This window comes from Scyliorhinus torazame, chromosome 2, assembly GCF_047496885.1.
Source record: "Scyliorhinus torazame isolate Kashiwa2021f chromosome 2, sScyTor2.1, whole genome shotgun sequence".
In the NCBI taxonomy this organism is placed as follows: Eukaryota; Metazoa; Chordata; class Chondrichthyes; order Carcharhiniformes; family Scyliorhinidae; genus Scyliorhinus; species Scyliorhinus torazame.
In genome coordinates, this window is record NC_092708.1 from 362671193 (window position 1) to 362689551 (window position 18359).

The window sequence follows — 18359 nt, forward strand, 5'->3', positions numbered from 1 at the left end:
TTTCTCCACTGGCCCCAAATCCGCAAGGTCGCCCCCACTACCGGGCTGGTGGAGTACCTGGCCGGCGCAAGCGGTAGGGGAGCCGTGACCAGGGCTGCCAAACTGGTGCCCCTGCACGAAGCCGCCTCCACCCACACCCAGATAGACCCCGTACCCACCATCCACTTCCTTATCATGGCTATGTTAGCCGCCCAGTAGTAGTTGATCAGGCTCGGCAATGCCAGTCCCCCCTTGCTGCTGCTCCTTTCAAGCATCGCCTTTCTCACCCGCGGGGATTTTCCCGCCCAGACAAGGCCCATGATGATTTTGCCAGTCCTTTTGAAGCAGGACCGTGGGATAAAGATCGGGAGGCACTGGAAGATGAACAGGAATCTAGGGAGGATTGTCATCTTTACCGTCTGCACCCTCCCCGCAAGTGACAGCGGGAGTGCATACCATCTCCGAAACTCCCTCTTCATTTATTCCACCACTCTAGTCAAATTTAACTTGTGTAACCTGCCCCAGTCTCGTGCCACCTGTATCCCCAAGTACCGAAAACTTTCCCCAACCAGTCTAAATGGCAGCTCCTTCAGTCTATTCTCCTGGCCCCTTGCCTGCACTACAAACATCTCATTCTTGGCCATATTTAATTTGTACCCTGAGAATCGGCCGGACTTCCTCAATGTTTTCAGTATATTTTCCATCCCGGCCAGTGGGTCCGACACGTACAGGAGCAGGTCGTCCGCATAGAGAGAGACCCTGTGCCCCCAAGTCATTCCCTTCCACCCCTTTGCAGCTCTCAGCGCAATCGCTAACGGTACTATGGCCAGCGCGAACAGCAACAGGGAGAGTGGGCATCCCTATCTGGTCCCGCGATGTAGCCTGAAATAATCTGGCATTATCCTGTTCGGCCTTACGCTAGCTTCTGGGGCCTGGTACAATAGTCTGACCCAATTAACCAGTCCCTCCCTGAACCCGAACCGTCCGAATACCTCCCACAAATAGCCCCACTGCACCCGGTCAAAGGCCTTCTCAGCGTCCATTGCCACCACCACCTCCACCTCCTTGCCCGTCGGGGGCATCGTGATCATATTAAGCAATCTTCTCAAGTTAGCTGTCAGCTGCCTGCCTTTCACAAACCCTGTCTGATCGTCCCCAATCACCTCCGGTACGCAGTCTCAATTCTAATCGCCAGGACCTTGGCCAGGAGCTTGGCATCTACATTGATCAGGGAGATCGGCCTGTATGACCTGCAGGATTCCGGGTCCTTGTCCCGCTTCAATATCAGCGAGATGGTGGCCTGCGACATCGTCGGCAGCAAGGTCCCTCTGTCCCTCACCTCATTAAAAACCCTAGTCCCACTATTTCCGAGAACTTCTTGTAAAACTCTACTGGGTATCCAAACGGCCCCAGGGCTTTCCCCGACTGCATGGCCTTTAGGCCCCCAGTACCTCCTCCGCTCTAATCGGGGCCCCCAGCCCGTCCACTAGTCCCCTGCCTACTTTTGGGAAGGTTAGTCCGTCCAGGAACCGTTTCATCTCCTCCGGCTCCTCCGGGGGTTCTGAAGTGTAGAGCTTACTATAAAAGTCCCGAAACACCTTATTCAGTCCTGACGGGTCCTCCACTCTGCTCCCCTCCCCATCCACCACCCTACTTATTTCCCTGGCCGCCTCCCTCTTCCTGAGTTGCTGCACTAGCAATCTGCTGGCCTACTCCCCATGCTCATACACCACACCCCTTGCCTTCCTAAGCTGTTCCACGGCTCTACTCGTGGATAGCACTCCCAGTTCCGCCTGCAGTCTCTGTCTCTCCCGGAGTAGGTCCTCCCCCGGGGACCCCGCATGCTCCTTGTCTATCCGTTGAATCTCCTTAACCAATCTATCCGTTTCTGCTCTGTCTGTCCTATCCCTGAATTGAGATCAACTCCCCCCTCACTACTGCCTTCAGCGCCTCCCACAAGGTCGCTGCTGAAACCTCCCCCTGTATCGTTCACCTGCAAGTAATTTTGCATACACTTCCGCAGTCTCTCACATATCCCCTCCTCTGACAGCAACCCTACGTCTAACCTCCATTGCGGGCATTGGTAATTCGCCCCACCGACCTGCAGGTCCACCCAATGTGGGGCATTGTCCGAGATAGCGATTGCCGAGTATTCTTTACCTCCCCCACACATGTTCCTGCTCAAGATAAAGAAATCAATCCTAGAGTATACTTTATGAACATGCGAGTAGAACGAGTAGCACCTTCCCGTCGGCTGTCCGGCTCTCCATGGGTCCACTGCCCCCATTTGCTCCATGAACCCTTTCAGCTCCTTGCCATTGCTGGGAGCCTACCTAGCACCGGGTCGAGGACCATATTAAAGAACCCCCCCCCACACATCATCAACTTATGTGATTCTAGGTCTGGGATCTTCCCCAGCACTCTTTTAATAAAGTCAGCGTTGTCCCAGTTCAGAGCATATATGTTCACCAGCATCACTCTCCTCCCCTCCAGCTTGCCCCTTACCATAAGGAATCTGCCCTTGCCGTCTGCGATTACGCCCTCCGCCTCAAATTGAACCCTCTTATTGATCATAATTGCCACCCCCCTGGACTTAGAATCCAAGCCCGAGTGGAAGACCTGGCTGATCCAGCCCTTCCTTAGCCTAGTCTGGTCCGACACTTTCAAATGTGTCTCCTGCAACATAATTATGTCCGCCTTTCGAGCCCGCAAGTGCGCCAACACACGTGCCCTTTTAACTGGCCCATTTAGTCCTCTGACATTCCAGGTGATAAGCCTGGTTGGGGGGCACCCCCACCCCCCCACGCCGGTCAGCCATATCCTTTCTTGGCCCCCCCCCCCCAGCCCATGCACGCGCCGCTCTTGGCTCCTTAACTTGTTTAAAGGCTGCTCGCCGCCTGGCCACCTCCTGGCTTAGATCCTGATAAATGCGATGAACACTGTTGTTCCACGTGCTGCTCTTAGCGCTCTTTGCCCACTGCAACACCCTCTCCTCCACAAACCTGTGGAACCTGATCACCATCGGACGGGGGGGGGGGGGGGGGGGGGGGGGGATGATCCTCTGATTTTGTCTGCGGGCTCTATTTTCCAGCTCCTCCACTCTGTCCAGAAGTCTTCTCTGTCTCTCCTTCAGCCCATTGACTTCTAGCGCAGCAATCGTCTGCGCGTCCGCCTGCTCCTCTACCGCCTCTCCCAGCTCCTTAACTTTTTCGTCATGGGCATCCAATCTCTGGTTCAACTGATCCACTGCCTTCTGAAGTGGGCCCAAGTTATCCCGCTTCAGCGACTCAAATCTGCTTTTTATCACCTGCAGCATGTTTTCCAGCGCTTGCTGGATCGCCGGGTCCGAGGTCCATAGGTCCGCCATCTTTGCTCCCGGGTCAGCTTCCCCTGCACTGTGCCTTTGTCCCTTCCTCTCCCGTTTTTGCTGCTTTCTGCTCTCCCGTGGTCCCATGCAGCTCTGCCCGTTCCTCAGCACCTCTGTGGCCATCTTTCCAGCGCTCCACAGTCCCGCAAAACTGGGGAACCAGGTCCTAAAATCCCGCCGGAGTGAGAGCCACCGAATATGCAGCTCACTCATTCGTCGCCGCCACCGGAAGCGTCATCAGGTGATTTTTACCAGTAAGCCATTGAATCTTACAGACCAGAAAGACCCAAGGTTTGATCCTCAGCCAATCCAATCCATGCTTACAATAACCTATCTAGTGATTCCGAGTGTGTGTGTGTGTGTGTGTGTACATCATAGCGTATTTGGGCAAAGTGCCAGAGGGTGCCTCAGTACTTATTGAATTGGACACCAGCAAATATCAATGCATTCAATAAGGAGTGAGGAAAAGCAAAAAGAGATGGGAGATGGAAAGAAAGGAAAGTGTAGGGAGGGAATTTCAGAGCATAGGACCGAGGTGGCTGAAGGGACAGAGTCGTTGGTGGAATGAAAAGACTTCAGGATGTGCAATAGGCCAGACTTTGAGGAATGGAGGGTTCTGGGACTGACGGTTACAGATTTGGGGCAGGATAAGATCAACAAATACATTTTTGTAAATGATCAAAATTCAATTACTGGAAGGTTCCTTTGTTTTTAGAAATGTTCGGTACAAAACTATTTAATTTTTATTAATGAATATTTGAAATGGAATTCAAGAAATCTACAACTCTATGGAACATTTCTTCATTCATAGTATTTCTTAGATGACTTAAACCATTGGAATGCCTGTTTTTATTTTAGTGCAAATCATTTGCTTTAGTTCTCCCAAACAATTTTGTTGTACAAGTGATCAGTTCATTCCTTACTAGAGTGTAATTTTCTTCAAATTGGTGAATGTATAAAGTTTTATGCATTTTATACTTGTAGGTCATTAAGCTGCTAGGCTCCGGTGTTCACATAGTTCACAAAGAACTGATTGCGCTTTTACAAGATGAATCATTAGAGGTAAGGTAAATAACATCAGCTTTACCTAAGCAATTGTTTAATTCTTTGCCATTTTGCATAGAATATGTACACTGCAGAAAAAGGCCATTAGGCTTATCGAGTCACCACCGACCCTCTGATAGAGCACCCTACCCAGGCCCACTCCCACGTTGTAACCCCACCTAACCTGCGCATCTTTGGACACTAAAGGGAAATTTAGCATGGCCAATCCACCTAACCTGCACACCTGTGGACTGTGGGAGGAAACAGGAGCACCCGGAGGAAACTCGCGCAAACATGGGGAGAATGTGCGTCTGCACAGTCACCCAAGGTCAGAATCGATCCTGGGTCCCTGACGTTGTGATGCAGCAGTGCTAACCACTGTGCCACCATGGTTTTCAAATAAAAGTCTTTCAAATTTTGGCAGTTTTCCTCATTTATAATTTTTGGTTCCTCCTTCCTTTGCTACAAACTCCATATTTGATTTGTTTTTTGTCTTTGTTGGCAAACCCACTTGCCCCTCACTACAATCCTCAACCTTTGCCATCTCGTGCATTGAAATTTTTGTTCAGTACTGTGAACTTTCCTAGTTACCAATTTTCACAAACATTTATTTTTCTTAATTATATTGTGAAGCCTGCTCCAGACTAGGCACTATGATTAAAGAAGAAGTAAAGAACTTACATTTATATTGCACCTTTCACACCTCCGAATGTGCCAAAGTACCATACCACCAATGGATTACTTCAGAAATGTAGTTACTGTAGTAATGTAGGTATGTCGGGCTTACCTGCTGGACGCTGGTATTGGTGTCCTCGTCTGAATTTTGTTTTTCCTCTCTGCATCAGAGGCTTCAGGTCAGCTCATACAAAAGTTAACTTCTAGTCACAGGACAAATGGAGAATTGAGCATGAACATTCAATGCATTAGCAAGTCCATATTCTGTATCACCTCCTGCATCAGACAGTAGGACATGGGCAGGGTAAAGAGAGCCTCTGGGTTGCAAAGCATTGGCTGCACATTAGTTCAGTGTTTAAATTTGACTCCTGGAATAAAAATTGTGCACCTTGTAAAAGCATGTTAAGTAGCAACAGTCAAGAAGGAAAAGGAGCAAAAAGAAAAGGATTAAAATCCAGGTATTGCAGTGTATAGGATGTGGGAAAACAAACTGGGCGAAGGGCAAACAGCTATTTTACCGGGAAGACATAAATTAAACAGGCTTGTGGTTACTTGGTTGTATTGTAAACCTTCAAATTATGTGGGGGAAAAAATAGAAGCAAAAATCTGTAGTCCAATCTACCGAGCAGGAACAAAAAGAAAATCGAGCATGTTTTATTCTGGGGAGCATCTTGCATAACCACACTGGGAAAGCCTTGAAAATATAGTTTTGATTTATTTAAAAAAAAAAGGGAATCCACAAAAGAGCTTATTGTATTTGGCACTGCTGACAACATTTGTTATTGTGTAATATCTGGTAACACCTTTCGAATATTTACTACTCGCCAAGGAAAACCCCTTCTTGTTCCTAGCACAATCCAAAGTGATGTAGAATACTGGACTGGATGAGGCTGCCTTGCCCTCTTGTCTCTCAATACAAGAGCATGGCCAAGACCACAGCACAGCAATTATTAGCACTCAACATTATTGTACTAGGCACATCACTGCTTTGGTGTATTAATATTCTACATTAAGATTATTTCTTTTAATGAAATTACTACAGTGAAATGTCACACTCCGCCTCTCTTGCTGTGGAACCTATTTTTGGAGAGTAATATCACAATATATAATGTATATATGGAAGGGAGGAGTTAATCATAGCTTGCTAAACCTATTGAATTGACTAGGCAATGGAAAAATCAATGACTTGTTGATTTTTAGCCAATTACAATTTCTCTAGGTCTTTAGCTCCCAGTAATTGCCAGAGCTACATTATAAGAAATCTATCCAGTTGCCTCTGGGTGCAATGTGCTTATTATACTATCTTATATGCAAAAAAAGAGGCGCAATTCTCCCATCGGGAGTCTAAGTGACGACGCCGGAGTGAAAACCGGAGTGTTTCACTCCAGCGTCGGAGCCTGCTCCCAGCCCCCTATTCACCCGCCCCTGGGGGGCTAGGAGCGGCGTCGCGTCATTTACGCGCGGCGGGCCTCGGTGCCGCGTAAATGACGTCATGCGCGGTTGCCGTCCTCCCCGAGGCCGCCCCGCAAGACGATGGCGGATGGATCTTGTGGGGCGGCTGAGGAAAGGAGGTCCTCCTTCAGAGAGGCCGGCCCGCCGATTGGTGGGCACCGATCGCGGGCCAGACCCTATTTGAGGCCCCCACAGGCCGCGCACCCAGTGTTCCCGCGCTGTTACCATCGGCAGCGACCAGGTGTGGACGGCGCCAGTGGGAACTCGTCGTATTGGGCAGGCCGCTCGGCCCATTTGGGCCGGAGAATCGCCGCTCACCCGTTGCAAACGGTGAGCGACGATTTTCCGAGCAGCCAGCCGCGATTCTTGCCGCGCCGGTTTGGCGGGGGGGGGGGGGGAGAATCACGTGCGGGCGCCGGGGCGGCGTGGCAGGACACGCACGGCGCTCCAGCAATTCTCCCACCCGGCGTGAGGGGGGGGGGGGGGGAGAATTCCGCCCAGGGTTTTGGACATTTAGGCATATTTGTAGGAGCTAGGATGATACTTCAGCATAAGTGTATAAATATTAAAAGTGATCTCCTGAAGATCTTGATTTGCTGATTGAGCACATCTGAAATCATGCAAAGTTACATCTGAAGTTAATCATATCTTTTAATGTTTTGTCTACTTATGTCTACAATGCAGCGGACTAGCATGGTCTGAAATGTACACCTGACTGATTACTATACAAAGCATCAATCGAATGAAGCTTGATCGGTTCAGTACAGAAGAAAATCTCAATCATATTTTCTTTTGCTTCTGAAAGTGATGTCCATTATAATGCAGAATAGCTGTATCTATATTTTAGCCTGGATCTTGATTTCAAACTAAATCTCAACCAGAAATTCTTCAAAGTGCTCAAAGGATTTGACATGTAAAACTCATCTCATATGCTGATGTACTCAAATTATAACTATGCTGAGATACTGCAAATGTTCATCGTAGCAAATTTTGCTTGTTCAAAAATGTTTTTATATACAAATCTTTAGAACTTCCCCATCCCAAGAAAAACTCCACATTCTTAGAATTTCAAGATGAACTAATGCAACACTATCTTAACTTCCAAGTTTCGTCTTGAATAAAGCTAGGCTATTGAAAGAAAACAATGGTGCATTTTAAGACACTGGCGCAATTCAACTAAATAAGAACATAGCGAGCACGTTTAGCCATGTATTTCCAGGTGTGCGCAGTTCCGAGAAGCACGTGGCTGTGCAACGCCACTTGTGTTAAATAAGGAGCCTCAGCAGGGGACATGTGGCCGAGGCCGCACAGCATTGCTTTCTACACCGAGGAACTCCGCTCGCCGGATCTCCTCAGTGTAGCAAGAGATCGGTCTGATCTCCGAGGCCCCTGACGCGACCCTGGCGCCCCCAGCCGAATCGCCAGCCCACAAAAATGCCACCTTGGTAGTGCCAATCCGGCACCATGGCAGTGCCACTTGGTCACCTTGGCGGTGTCCAGATGGCACCAGCAGTGCCAGGGCACCACCCTGGTCAATCAGTGCTGAACAGCGTTCGTCCGAGGCCATGGGGTAGATCCCATGCCACGGGTACCTCGGGAATCTGCACATTAACGTGAGATTAGCTGTCTCACTTTAATATGCAGATTTCGCTAAAAAGTGATCCTGCCCCCAATGGGCTTGATTTACATCGCAGTATCTTGCGAGATCGCGTTAGATTTTGCGAGGCGTTGCGAGCCGGGTAGATCCCAGGACCAGAGTCTCCTGGCTTTTATCGGCCACGCTACGCCGCAGTGCACTGCCTACATAACTAATTTATGGTGGACCCTCATGTTAAGATATCGATGATTGACTTCCGGTTGCGGCTATGCGGAGCTAAGTCGCACATTCGGCGGCTCCCGCAAAAACGGACTTTTGGGCTTTTTTCAGGGCCCCCAACGGCACTTTTCCGATGTTTCCCGGTGTGGGAAGGAGTTAATAACAGCTCCCCGTCAGTATATGGCTTTAACTAGGAGCGGGGCGACAGAAAAGGTGGTGGTGGACCCGAAGAAGGGAAGGAAGAAGGACAAAATGGCGGCGGGCGTAGACCAGGCAGCGTGGAGGCAGTGGGCGGAGGAGCAACAGGAGGGTAGCCAGCGCTGCCTCAGAGAGATTAAGACGGACCTGCTAGAGCCGATGAAGGCTTCTATTGACAAGCTGCTGGAGACACAGACGGCCCAGGGGGGTGGCGATCCGCGAGGCTCGACAAAAGATCTCTGACAATGAGGACGAGATCTTAGGCCTGGCAGTAAAGGTGGAGGCGCACGAGGCGCTCCACAAGAAATGGCAGGAGCGGTTCGAGGAGATGGAGAATCGGTCGAGGCGGAAGAATCTGTGGATTCTGGGCCTCCTGGAGGGGCTGGAGGGGCCGGTCGTGGGGGCCTATGTGGTCACCATGTTGAACTCGCTGATGGGAGCGGGGTCCTTCCAGGGGCCCCTGGAGCTGGAAGGGGCCCATAGGGTATTGGCGAGGAGGCCCAATGCTAACGAGCCTCCGCGGGCGGTGCTGGTGCGGTTCCATCGGTTCGTCGATCAGTAGTGTGTGCTCAGGTGGGCCAAGAAGGAGAGGAGCAGCAGAGAGGAGCAGCAGTCCTCTGGGAGAACGCAGAGGCTCGAATATACCAGGACTGGAGTGCGGAGGTGGTGAAAAGGAGGGCCGGGTACAATCGAGTGAAGGCGGTGCTGCACAGGAAGGGGGTGAGGTTTGGCATGCTGCAGCCGGCGCGACTGTGGGACCGGCACCATTATTTCGAGTCTCCGTAGGAGGCGTGGGCCTTTGTTCAGGCCGAAAAGCTGGACACAGACTGAGGGTCGGGATGGGCAATTGGGGACTGCGGTGGATATGTTATGCCTATTTTTTGTTCGGGGGTGGGGGGGGCCTTTGCATTGTTTTGGGTTTCTTTTTCTCTGTGTTTTTCTCTTTCGGGTTGGGGAGGGTGGATGGGGCGGGTTGGGCACTGTTTTGGTTGGTGGCGAGGCCTGGTAGGTGGAGAGCGCGGGCTTTTTCCCGCGCTGAAGACTGGGGGGGCGGGCCGGGGCGGGGAAGCGAGGATTGTTTCCCGAGCTTAGAACGGAGGGGGGAGTGGGAGAGCCTGTGGATGGGGAGCGGGAGAGGAGGGTGTGCCACACAATGGGGGGAGGCGGGAGTGGCCGGGGTCAGCAGGAGTCAGCTGACTTGTGGAATTGCTGCTAAGGTCAAGGAGGAGCTGGAGCGAGTGGGGGGTCGAGACGGGGGTATGCCGCTGTGGGGAACGGGCCGGGTGTGGGGTGCGGGCGCGTGGCTGGCCGAGGAGGGGTCATGGCTAGTCGGCGGGGGAGGGGGGGCGGGTAGCCCCCTGATCCGGCTGATAACCTGGAATGTGAGGGGACTGAATGGGCCGGTTAAGCGGGCCCGCGTGTTCTGCTCCAGGAGACACACCTGAAGGTGGTAGACCAGGTAAGACTGAGGAAAGGGTGGGTAGGTCAGGTGTTTCACTCGGGGCTAGATGCCAAACATCGAGGGGTGGCGATCTTGGTGGGAAAGAAGGTGTCATTCGAGGCGTCGAGCATTGTGGCAGATAATGGCGGTAGGTACATAATGGTAAGTGGTAAGTTGCAGGGAGAGAGGGTGGTACTGGTCAATGTGTATGCTCCGAACTGGGACGATGCGGGTTTTATGCGGCGTATGTTGGGTTGGATAATGGGGGGAGACTTTAACACGGTGATGGATCCGGCACTGGATCGCTCTAGGTCTAGGACGGGTAGGAAGCCGGCGGCGGCTAGAGTGCTGAGGGGATTTATGGACCAAATGGGAGGGGTGGACCCTTGGAGATTTGCAAGGCCGGGGGCTAGGGAATTTTCATTCTTCTCATGTCGATAAGGCTGATTCTCAAATCGACTTTTTCATTTTGAGTAGGGCGCTGATGGCGAGAATAGAGGATACCGAGTATTCGGCAATAGCCATTTCGGATCACGCCCCGCATTGGGTGGACTTGGAGATGGGGGAGGAGAGGGACCAGCGCCCACTGTGGCGTTTGGAGGTGGGGCTGTTGGCGGACGAGGAGGTGAGCGAGCGGGTCCGAGGAAGTATAGAGAGGTACTTGGAGACCAACGACAACGGGGAGGTCCGAATGGGGATGGTATGGGAGGCACTGAAGGCGGTGGTGAGGGGAGAGCTGATCTCCATTAGGGCCCACCAGGAGCGGGGGGGAGGGAGAGGCTGGTGGGGGAGATGGTGAGGGCAGACACGAGGTATGCGGAAGAGCCTGAGGAAGGATTGTTGAGGAAGAGGCACAGCCTCCAGGCCGAATGCGAGATCTGGTGACCAACAGGAAGGCGGAGGTGCAGTGGAGGAAGGCCCAAGGGGGCGGTCTACGAGTATGGGGAAAAGGCAAGCCGGATGCTGGCGCATCAGCTTCGGAAGCGGGACGCAGCTAGGGAGATCGGGGGAGTTAAGGACAGGGGAGGGAGCGTGGTGCGGAGTGGGGTTCGCATCAATGGGGTCTTCAGGGACTTCTACGAGGAATTGTACCGATCCGAGCCCCCACGGGAGGAGGAAGGGATGGGCCGTTTCCTGGACCAATTGAGGTTTCAAAAGGTGGAAGAGGGACTGGTGGTGGGACTGGGGGCCCCGATTGGGCTGGAGGAGCTGATCAAAGGGATAGGAAGCATGCAGGCTGGGAGGCACCGGGGCTGGATGGTTTCCCCGTCGAGTTCTATAAAAAATATATGGACCTGTTGGGCCCGCTGTTAGTTAGCACCTTTAATGAGGCAAGGGAGGGGGGGCGTTTACCCCCGACGATGTCCTGGGCACTGATCTCCTTGATCCTAAAGCGGGACAAGGATTCCCTGCAATGTGGGTCTTCCAGACCGATTTCCTTGCTAAATGTAGAATCCAAGGTGCTGGCGAAGATCTTAGCCACGAGGATTGAGGATTGTGTGCCGCAGATAATCCATGAAGACCAGACGGGGTTTGTGAAGGGGAGACAGTTGAAAGCAAATGTGCGGATGCTTTTGAACGTTATCATGATGCCGGCGAGGGAGGGGGAGGTGGAGATAGTGGTGGCGATGGACGCTGAGAAAGCCTTCGATAGGGTAGAGTGGGGGTACCTGTGGGAGGTGCTGAAGAGGTTCAGGTTTGGGGAGGGGTTTGTCAGGTGGGTTAGGCTGTTGTATGAGGTCCCGATGGCGAGTGTGCCCACAAATGGGAGGAGGTCCGAGTACGTTCGGTTGCACCGAGGGACGAGACAGGGGTGTCCCCTGTGCCCCCTGCCCTTTGCACTGGTGATTGAACCCCTGGCTATGGCACTGAGAGGGTCGAGGAACTGGAGGGGGTTGGTGCGGGGTGGGGAGGAGCATAGGATGTCGCTTTATGTGGACGACCTGCTGCTGTATGTGGCGGACCCGGTGGGAGGAATGACAGAGGTAATGAGGATCCTACGGGAATTCGGGGACTTTTCGGGGTACAAGCTCAATATGGGGAAGAGCGAGTTGTTCGTAGTTCAGCTAGGGGACCAGGAGAGGGGGATTGACGAGCTCCCACTAAGTATGGCGGAGAGGAGCTTCAGATATTTGGGGGTACAGGTGGCCAGGAGCTGGGAGGCCCTGCATAGGCTTAACTTTACAAGGCTGGTGGAGCAAATGGGGGAGGAGTTCAAGAGGTGGGACACGTTGCCACTGTCCTTGGCGGATAGGGTGCAGTCAATCAAAATGACGGTGCTCCCAAGGTTTTTGTTCCTGTTCCAGTGCCTCCCAGTGTTTATCCCGAAGGCTTTTTTCATGCGGGTTAACAGGAGTATAGTGGGGTTTGTGTGGGCGCGAGGAACCCCGAGGGTGAGAAGGGTGTTCCTGGAGCAGAGTAGAGATAGGGGGGGCTGGCGCTGCCCAACATCTGTGGGTACTACTGGGCCGCCAATGCGGCGATGGTGCGCAAGTGGGTGATGGAGGGGGAGGGGGCTGCATGGAAGAGGCTAGAGACGGCGTCCTGTGTGGGTTCGAGTCTGGGGGTGCTGGCAACGGCGCCGCTGCCGCTCCCTCCAAGAGGTATACCACGAGCCCGGTGGTGGTGGCGGCCCTCAAAATTTGGGGGCAGTGCAGGCGGCATAAGGGGGAAGTTGGTGCCTCGGCGTGGACCCCATTACGGGGGAAGCACAGGTTCGCCCCAGGAAGAACAGGTGGAGTGTTTTCATGGTGGCTCAGGGCAGGGATACGAAAGTTGGGGGACCTGTTTGTGGACGGGAAGTTCGTGAGCTGGAGGAGAAGTACGGGCTCCCCCCCAGGGAACACCTTCAGGTACTTACAGGTAAGGGCGTTTGCCAGATGGCAGGTGGTGGAATTCCCGCGGCTACTGCCACACACAGTACAGGACAGGGTGCTCTCGGGGGGGTGGGTGGGTGGGAGTGGGGAACATCTCGGAAACTTACCAGGTGATGCAGGAGGCCTCGGTGGTGGAGGTGAAAGGTAAGTGGGAGGAGGAGTTGGGAGAGGAGATCGAAGAGTGGACGTGGGCAGATGCCCGAGGGAGGGTGAACTCTTCCTCTTCGTGTGCGCGCCTCAGCCTCATACAGTTTAAGGTGCTGCACAGGGCACACATAACCGGGACAAGGATGAGCCGGTTCTTTGGGGGTGAGGACAGGTGTGTTAGATGCTCAGGGAGCCCAGCTAATCACACCCATATGCTCTGGGCATGCCCAGCGCTGGAGGAATTTTGGAAGGGCGTAGCGAGGACGGTGTCGAGGGTGGTCGGATCCAGGGTCAAACCGGGCTGGAGGCTCGCAATATTTGGGGTGGCAGAGGAATCGGGAGTGCAGGAGGCGAAAGAGGCCGGAATTCTGGCCTTTGCGTCCCTGGTAGCCAGGCGAAGGATTCTCCTTCAGTGGAAAGATGCGAGGCCCCCAAGCGTGGAATCCTGGATCAGCGATATGGCAGGGTTCATTAAATTGGAGAGGGTGAAATTCGCCTTGAGAGGGTCGGTACAAGGGTTCTTTAGGCGGTGGCAACCGTTCTTAGACTTTCTGGCAGAACGATAAACATTGGTCATGGCAGCAGCAGGTCCGGGGGGGGCGGGGTGGTTTACTTTATTTTTGTTTATGTTATTTACACCGGAGGGTCTGAGGGGAGTGTATACACCTGTTGTGTTAAGTTGGGGTGTTAATGTTAATTTATTATTCATGTACAGGGGGGGAGGGGTTTGGGGGGGTTACTTTTTTAGATTGTGTTTTGTACTTAACTCTGTTGGGTTCTTTTTTCTTTCTCATTTTCTTATTGATATTTTATGAAAACCTTGAATAAAAATTATTTTTTTTAAAAAGATATCGATGATTATCTTTTGGAAGTGTATAAAGGCATATCCTGTCCATAATTACAAATATGGACTCTGTTCATATAGAAGTTTCTGGAACTGTCAGGTGATCATTGCAATTTCAAAAGACCATCTCAAGCTTCTGGAAAGCTCCTAATTGAGTCACCCTGGGTGGGGGGGCTTCCTCTTAAAAGGACATGCCTAGGCAGCACCGCTTTGTGGAATTCACAACGGCTATTGTTGAAGGTTCACTCCAAACACCAAAACAATGGACTTCTGTATTCTTTCTTCAAATTTGAAATTTAACAAAAGAGAGCTGACAAGACCAGTTATACACAAGTTAAGCATGAAAGACCACTATCTTTCTCCCATTGTGTAGTGATTTTAGACAGTACCAGTGTTGGTCATGTGACCAAAACCGGTTTGATTTAGACACCCAAGAAAGACCCTGGGGGATCTACATATGACCACTGCAAACTACAGAAAAGCGTTGTCACCTTTTGCCTTTCAAGAACTGGAAGGCTATAAAGTCTTTAAAAGCCTCCCAGCCTGATTCCAAAACTCCAGGGCCTACTGTAAAGAAATTAGACCTGATGCGAAAACCACGAGTGCCTCGCTTCGCAACCTGCTGAACACTCATCTCGTCAAGGGAGTCCTGCAACAATCCGGATATCTGTCTTCAGCTATTTAAACCCATCTATTTTATAAAGTCAAGTGGAAAAATACTTTTTTCTTTTATCAGGCCCATCTTGATGGTTCTACAATAAGCCAAACATGTGAACTGTTAACAGTTAACAGTTTTGCAATGGTTTTGTTTTATAGTGGTAGAAGTGCACAATCTTCTTTAATTGTACATCTTTCTTGAGTGTGTGGTGTGCTAATGACTTAGTGTTTGGATTTTTCGGGGTGCGCCTCCACCCTATCCCCGTAACCCAATAACCCCACCTAACCTTTTTGGACACTTGAGGGCAATTTATCTTGGCCAATCCATCTAACCTGCACATCTTTGGACTGTGGGAGGAAACCCACGCAGACACGGGGAGAACATGCAGACTCCGCAGACAGTGACCCAAGCCGGGAATCGAACGTGGGACCCTGGAGCTGTGAAGCAACTGTGTTAACCATTGTGCTACCATGTTGTCCGGGAGTAAGGGAAGGGAAAGGAAGGATGGTTTCAGTTTATTTCTCCTCCCTGTCCATAACAACAGTCAACTGACTTGTATATGAAATTTAAAACCTCAGAATTATTAATTATATTGAGATCGGTAACTTTTTCGTAATCTCACCCCACGCTTGTCCAAATATGACTTGGCATTAATATACAAAGGTGATTCAAGAACATTGCATCCATGTAGCATCAATTGAATTGGTATATGTTCTTGGAACAGTAATGTTCCAAGTAACTTTGTTGATTTTTTTTAAGCTGAAGTTAATCATAGCGTCATACATTTGCTTATGTCATAAAGACTCTGGTACGGTACAATTCTGAGAGAATTAGAATAGCTTGCACGCTACCTTTATGAAATTCATAAGGCCGCCTCTTGAGAATTCGGCTTTAATTTAATGCCAGCAGGATTGTGCAATCACAATTGTTGGTCTGAGAAGCAAACAATACAACAGTCTGCATTGCCTTATCTTTGCTTTAAAGGTTTTGTACGGTTTCTCAAAAGTTTTTGAATGAACACTCCAGTATTTTCCTGCCTGCCACTTATTCTTTGGTCAGTATCTATGTAGTGTGTCCATCATCTAGAATTTTAGGAAAGAATAATTGGATATGCTAAACACATTAAAAAATATTGTAGTGACACTGGCAGAGGAGTCAAATGGTGGTGTGTTGGTTTGAAAAATCTCTTAAGGACTCTACTTATGTTCAAGTTGCATATTTTTCTCAAGTGTACCAGCTACTGTAAACTTCTTTCCTTTGGAAAATCACTACCATTTCCTACTATTTAACATTGGTAATTGGGACATAATTTGAGACATCCCTGTTTGGATAAATTAGCTAGCTATTAATAAGTAATATTTAGCACATAAGAATTTACAGTATTATGAAGAAATTATGCACGTCTCCAAATTATCAGACAGCTTGTCCAAAGTCCAGTACTGGATAAGCAGAGATTTCTTGTAATTGAATGCTGAAAAGACTGAATGTGGAGATGCTGGCGTCGGACTGGGGTGAGCAGAGTAAGAAGTCTTACAACACCAAGTTAAAGTCCAACAGGTTTGTTTCAAATCACTAGCTTTCGGAGCACAGCTCCTTCCTCTGGTGAATGAAGAGATGGGTTCCAGAAACATAATATATATATATATATATTTTTTTATTTTTATTTATTTATTTATATATATATATATATAGACAAAGTTAATGATGCAAGACGATACTTTGAATGTGAATCTTTGCAGGTAATTAAGTCTTTACAGGTCCAGTCGGAGCAACTGGAGAGGGGGATAATCACAGGTTGAAGAGGTGTGAATTGACTCAAGCCAGGACAGTTGGTAGGATTTTGCAAGCCCAGGCCAGATGGTGGGGGGGGGGTGAATGTAATGCGACATGAATCCAAAGTCCCGGTTGAGGCCGTACTCATGTGTGCGGAACTTGGCTGTAAGTTTCTGCTCGGCGATTCTGCATTGTCGCGCGCCCTGAAGGCTGCCTTGGAGAACGCTTGAAAGACTGAAGCCATTGTTTTCGGTCCCAGCTACAAACCTTGTTCCCCAGCCACTGACTCCATCCCTCTCCCTGACAACTGCTTGGAGCTGAACCAGACTGTTTGCAACATTGTTGTCATATTTGACCTCGGGATGAGCTTCCGACTACATATCCGTGCCACCTATTTCCACCTCTCGGACACTGCCTAACTCTGGTCCTGCTTCAGCTGATCTGCTGAAACCCTCATGCATGCCTTTGTTATCTCTATACTTAACTACTCCAATGCACTCCTGTCCGCCTCCCACATTCTACCTTCCGTAAACTCAAGGTAATCTAACGTCTGCTGCTCATATCTTAACTCGCACCCACCCATCTCTGCTGTGCACGTTGACCTATATTGTCTCCTGGTTAAACAACCTTTCAATGTTTAAAATCACATTCTTGTTTTCAAATTATTCCATAGCCTCGCCGCCCACCCCATCCTCCCAATCTCTATAATCTCCTCCAGCTCCTCAACCGAGTTCAGATATCTACACTCCTCTAATTCTGGGTTCTTACACATTCAGATTTTAATTGCTCCACCCCCGGGAGCCATGCCTTCAGTTGCTACGACCCTAAACCCTTGCATTTCCCCCCCCCCCTAAACTTCTCAGACTCTCTATTTCTCTTTTTTCCTTTAAGGCACTCCTTAACTACTACCCCTTTAACCAAGCTTTTGGTCACATGCCCTGACGTCTCTTCGCATAGCTTTTTACAAATTTTGTTTAATGGTGCTCCTGTTATATAATTTGAGGCATTTCATTACATGTAGGTACTATATAAATCCAAGTTGTTTGGTTGTTAAGTATGTTGAGATGTTCAGCGGGTTGAGGTGGATTTTACAGGAAGGGATATGGGGGATGCCTAGTCATGACTAATTCCTAATCCTTCAGTTGTCATGAAAACTGGATTTAGAGTTTTGGCTTAATTTGAATTCTCTGCTCTTTGAAGAAAGGGTTGACGCAGACCTCTACCAAGAGCCTCACTAATGCGATCTAATTGATTGTCAGGATACTCTGTCAACCTGTCAGAGAGCCACACTATTTGCGACTCTAGGTATGCCAGTGAATTGCATACCATAGTGTAAAACTATCCCAGCTTATTTGACTTTGTACATGTTTTCTTGAGTTCTGTTTTGCTTAAGAAACTGTGCTGCCATCCATGGTACATCAGGACTTGTGAGCAGGAATAGGCTGTTTTGCCCATCAAACCGCCACCGACGCTTTATAAGATCATGGCTGATCTGGTTATAATCTCAACTCCACTTTCCTCTCTGCAACGCCCCATAACCCTTGACTCCCTTGTCTATCAAAAATATTTTCTAATTCAGCCTTGAATAAATTCATTGACCATCCACTGTTTTCTGGGGAAAAAGATTCCACAGACTAACAAACCTCTAAGAGAAAAACTTCCCCTCATCCCCATGTTAAAAGGGAGACCTCTCCCTCGGTCTAGGGAAACATCCACCCAGTTTCCACCCTATCAAGTCTCCTCCAGATCTTGTATGTTTCTATAAGGTCACCGTCTAAACTTCAATGGGTATAGGCCCAACCTTTCACATCCCTGAAATGAATCAAGTGAAACTTCTCTGAACTGTTTTTAATGAAGTTCTATTGTTCTTTTCTAATAAGGAGACCAAATCTGTTCACAGTATTCCAGATGTAGACAATTTTTTAAACTTTTATGCCATAGAACCCTACAGTGCAGAAGGAGGCTATTCAGCCCATCCAATCTGCACTGACTCTCCAAAAGAGCACTGTACCTCGGCCCACTCACAGAGTTCAGCAATCTCTCTCAATTTAAATAGTATACTACTTTCTTATTTTGCCAAAGCGGACCG

The 18359-nt window shown here is 49.8% G+C and overlaps 1 protein-coding gene across 6 annotated transcripts in view; it reads left to right on the top strand.

Annotated features, from left to right (window-relative positions):
- Positions 1-18359, top strand: part of ppp4r4 (protein phosphatase 4, regulatory subunit 4) — a 248522-nt gene that overhangs the window by 150175 nt on the left and 79988 nt on the right. For all 6 annotated transcript variants that reach the window (XM_072492658.1, XM_072492647.1, XM_072492668.1 and 3 more), the window contains one exon: positions 4331-4408. In XM_072492658.1, the coding sequence (XP_072348759.1) occupies positions 4331-4408 (78 nt within the window). The remainder of the gene's footprint in view (positions 1-4330; positions 4409-18359) is intronic.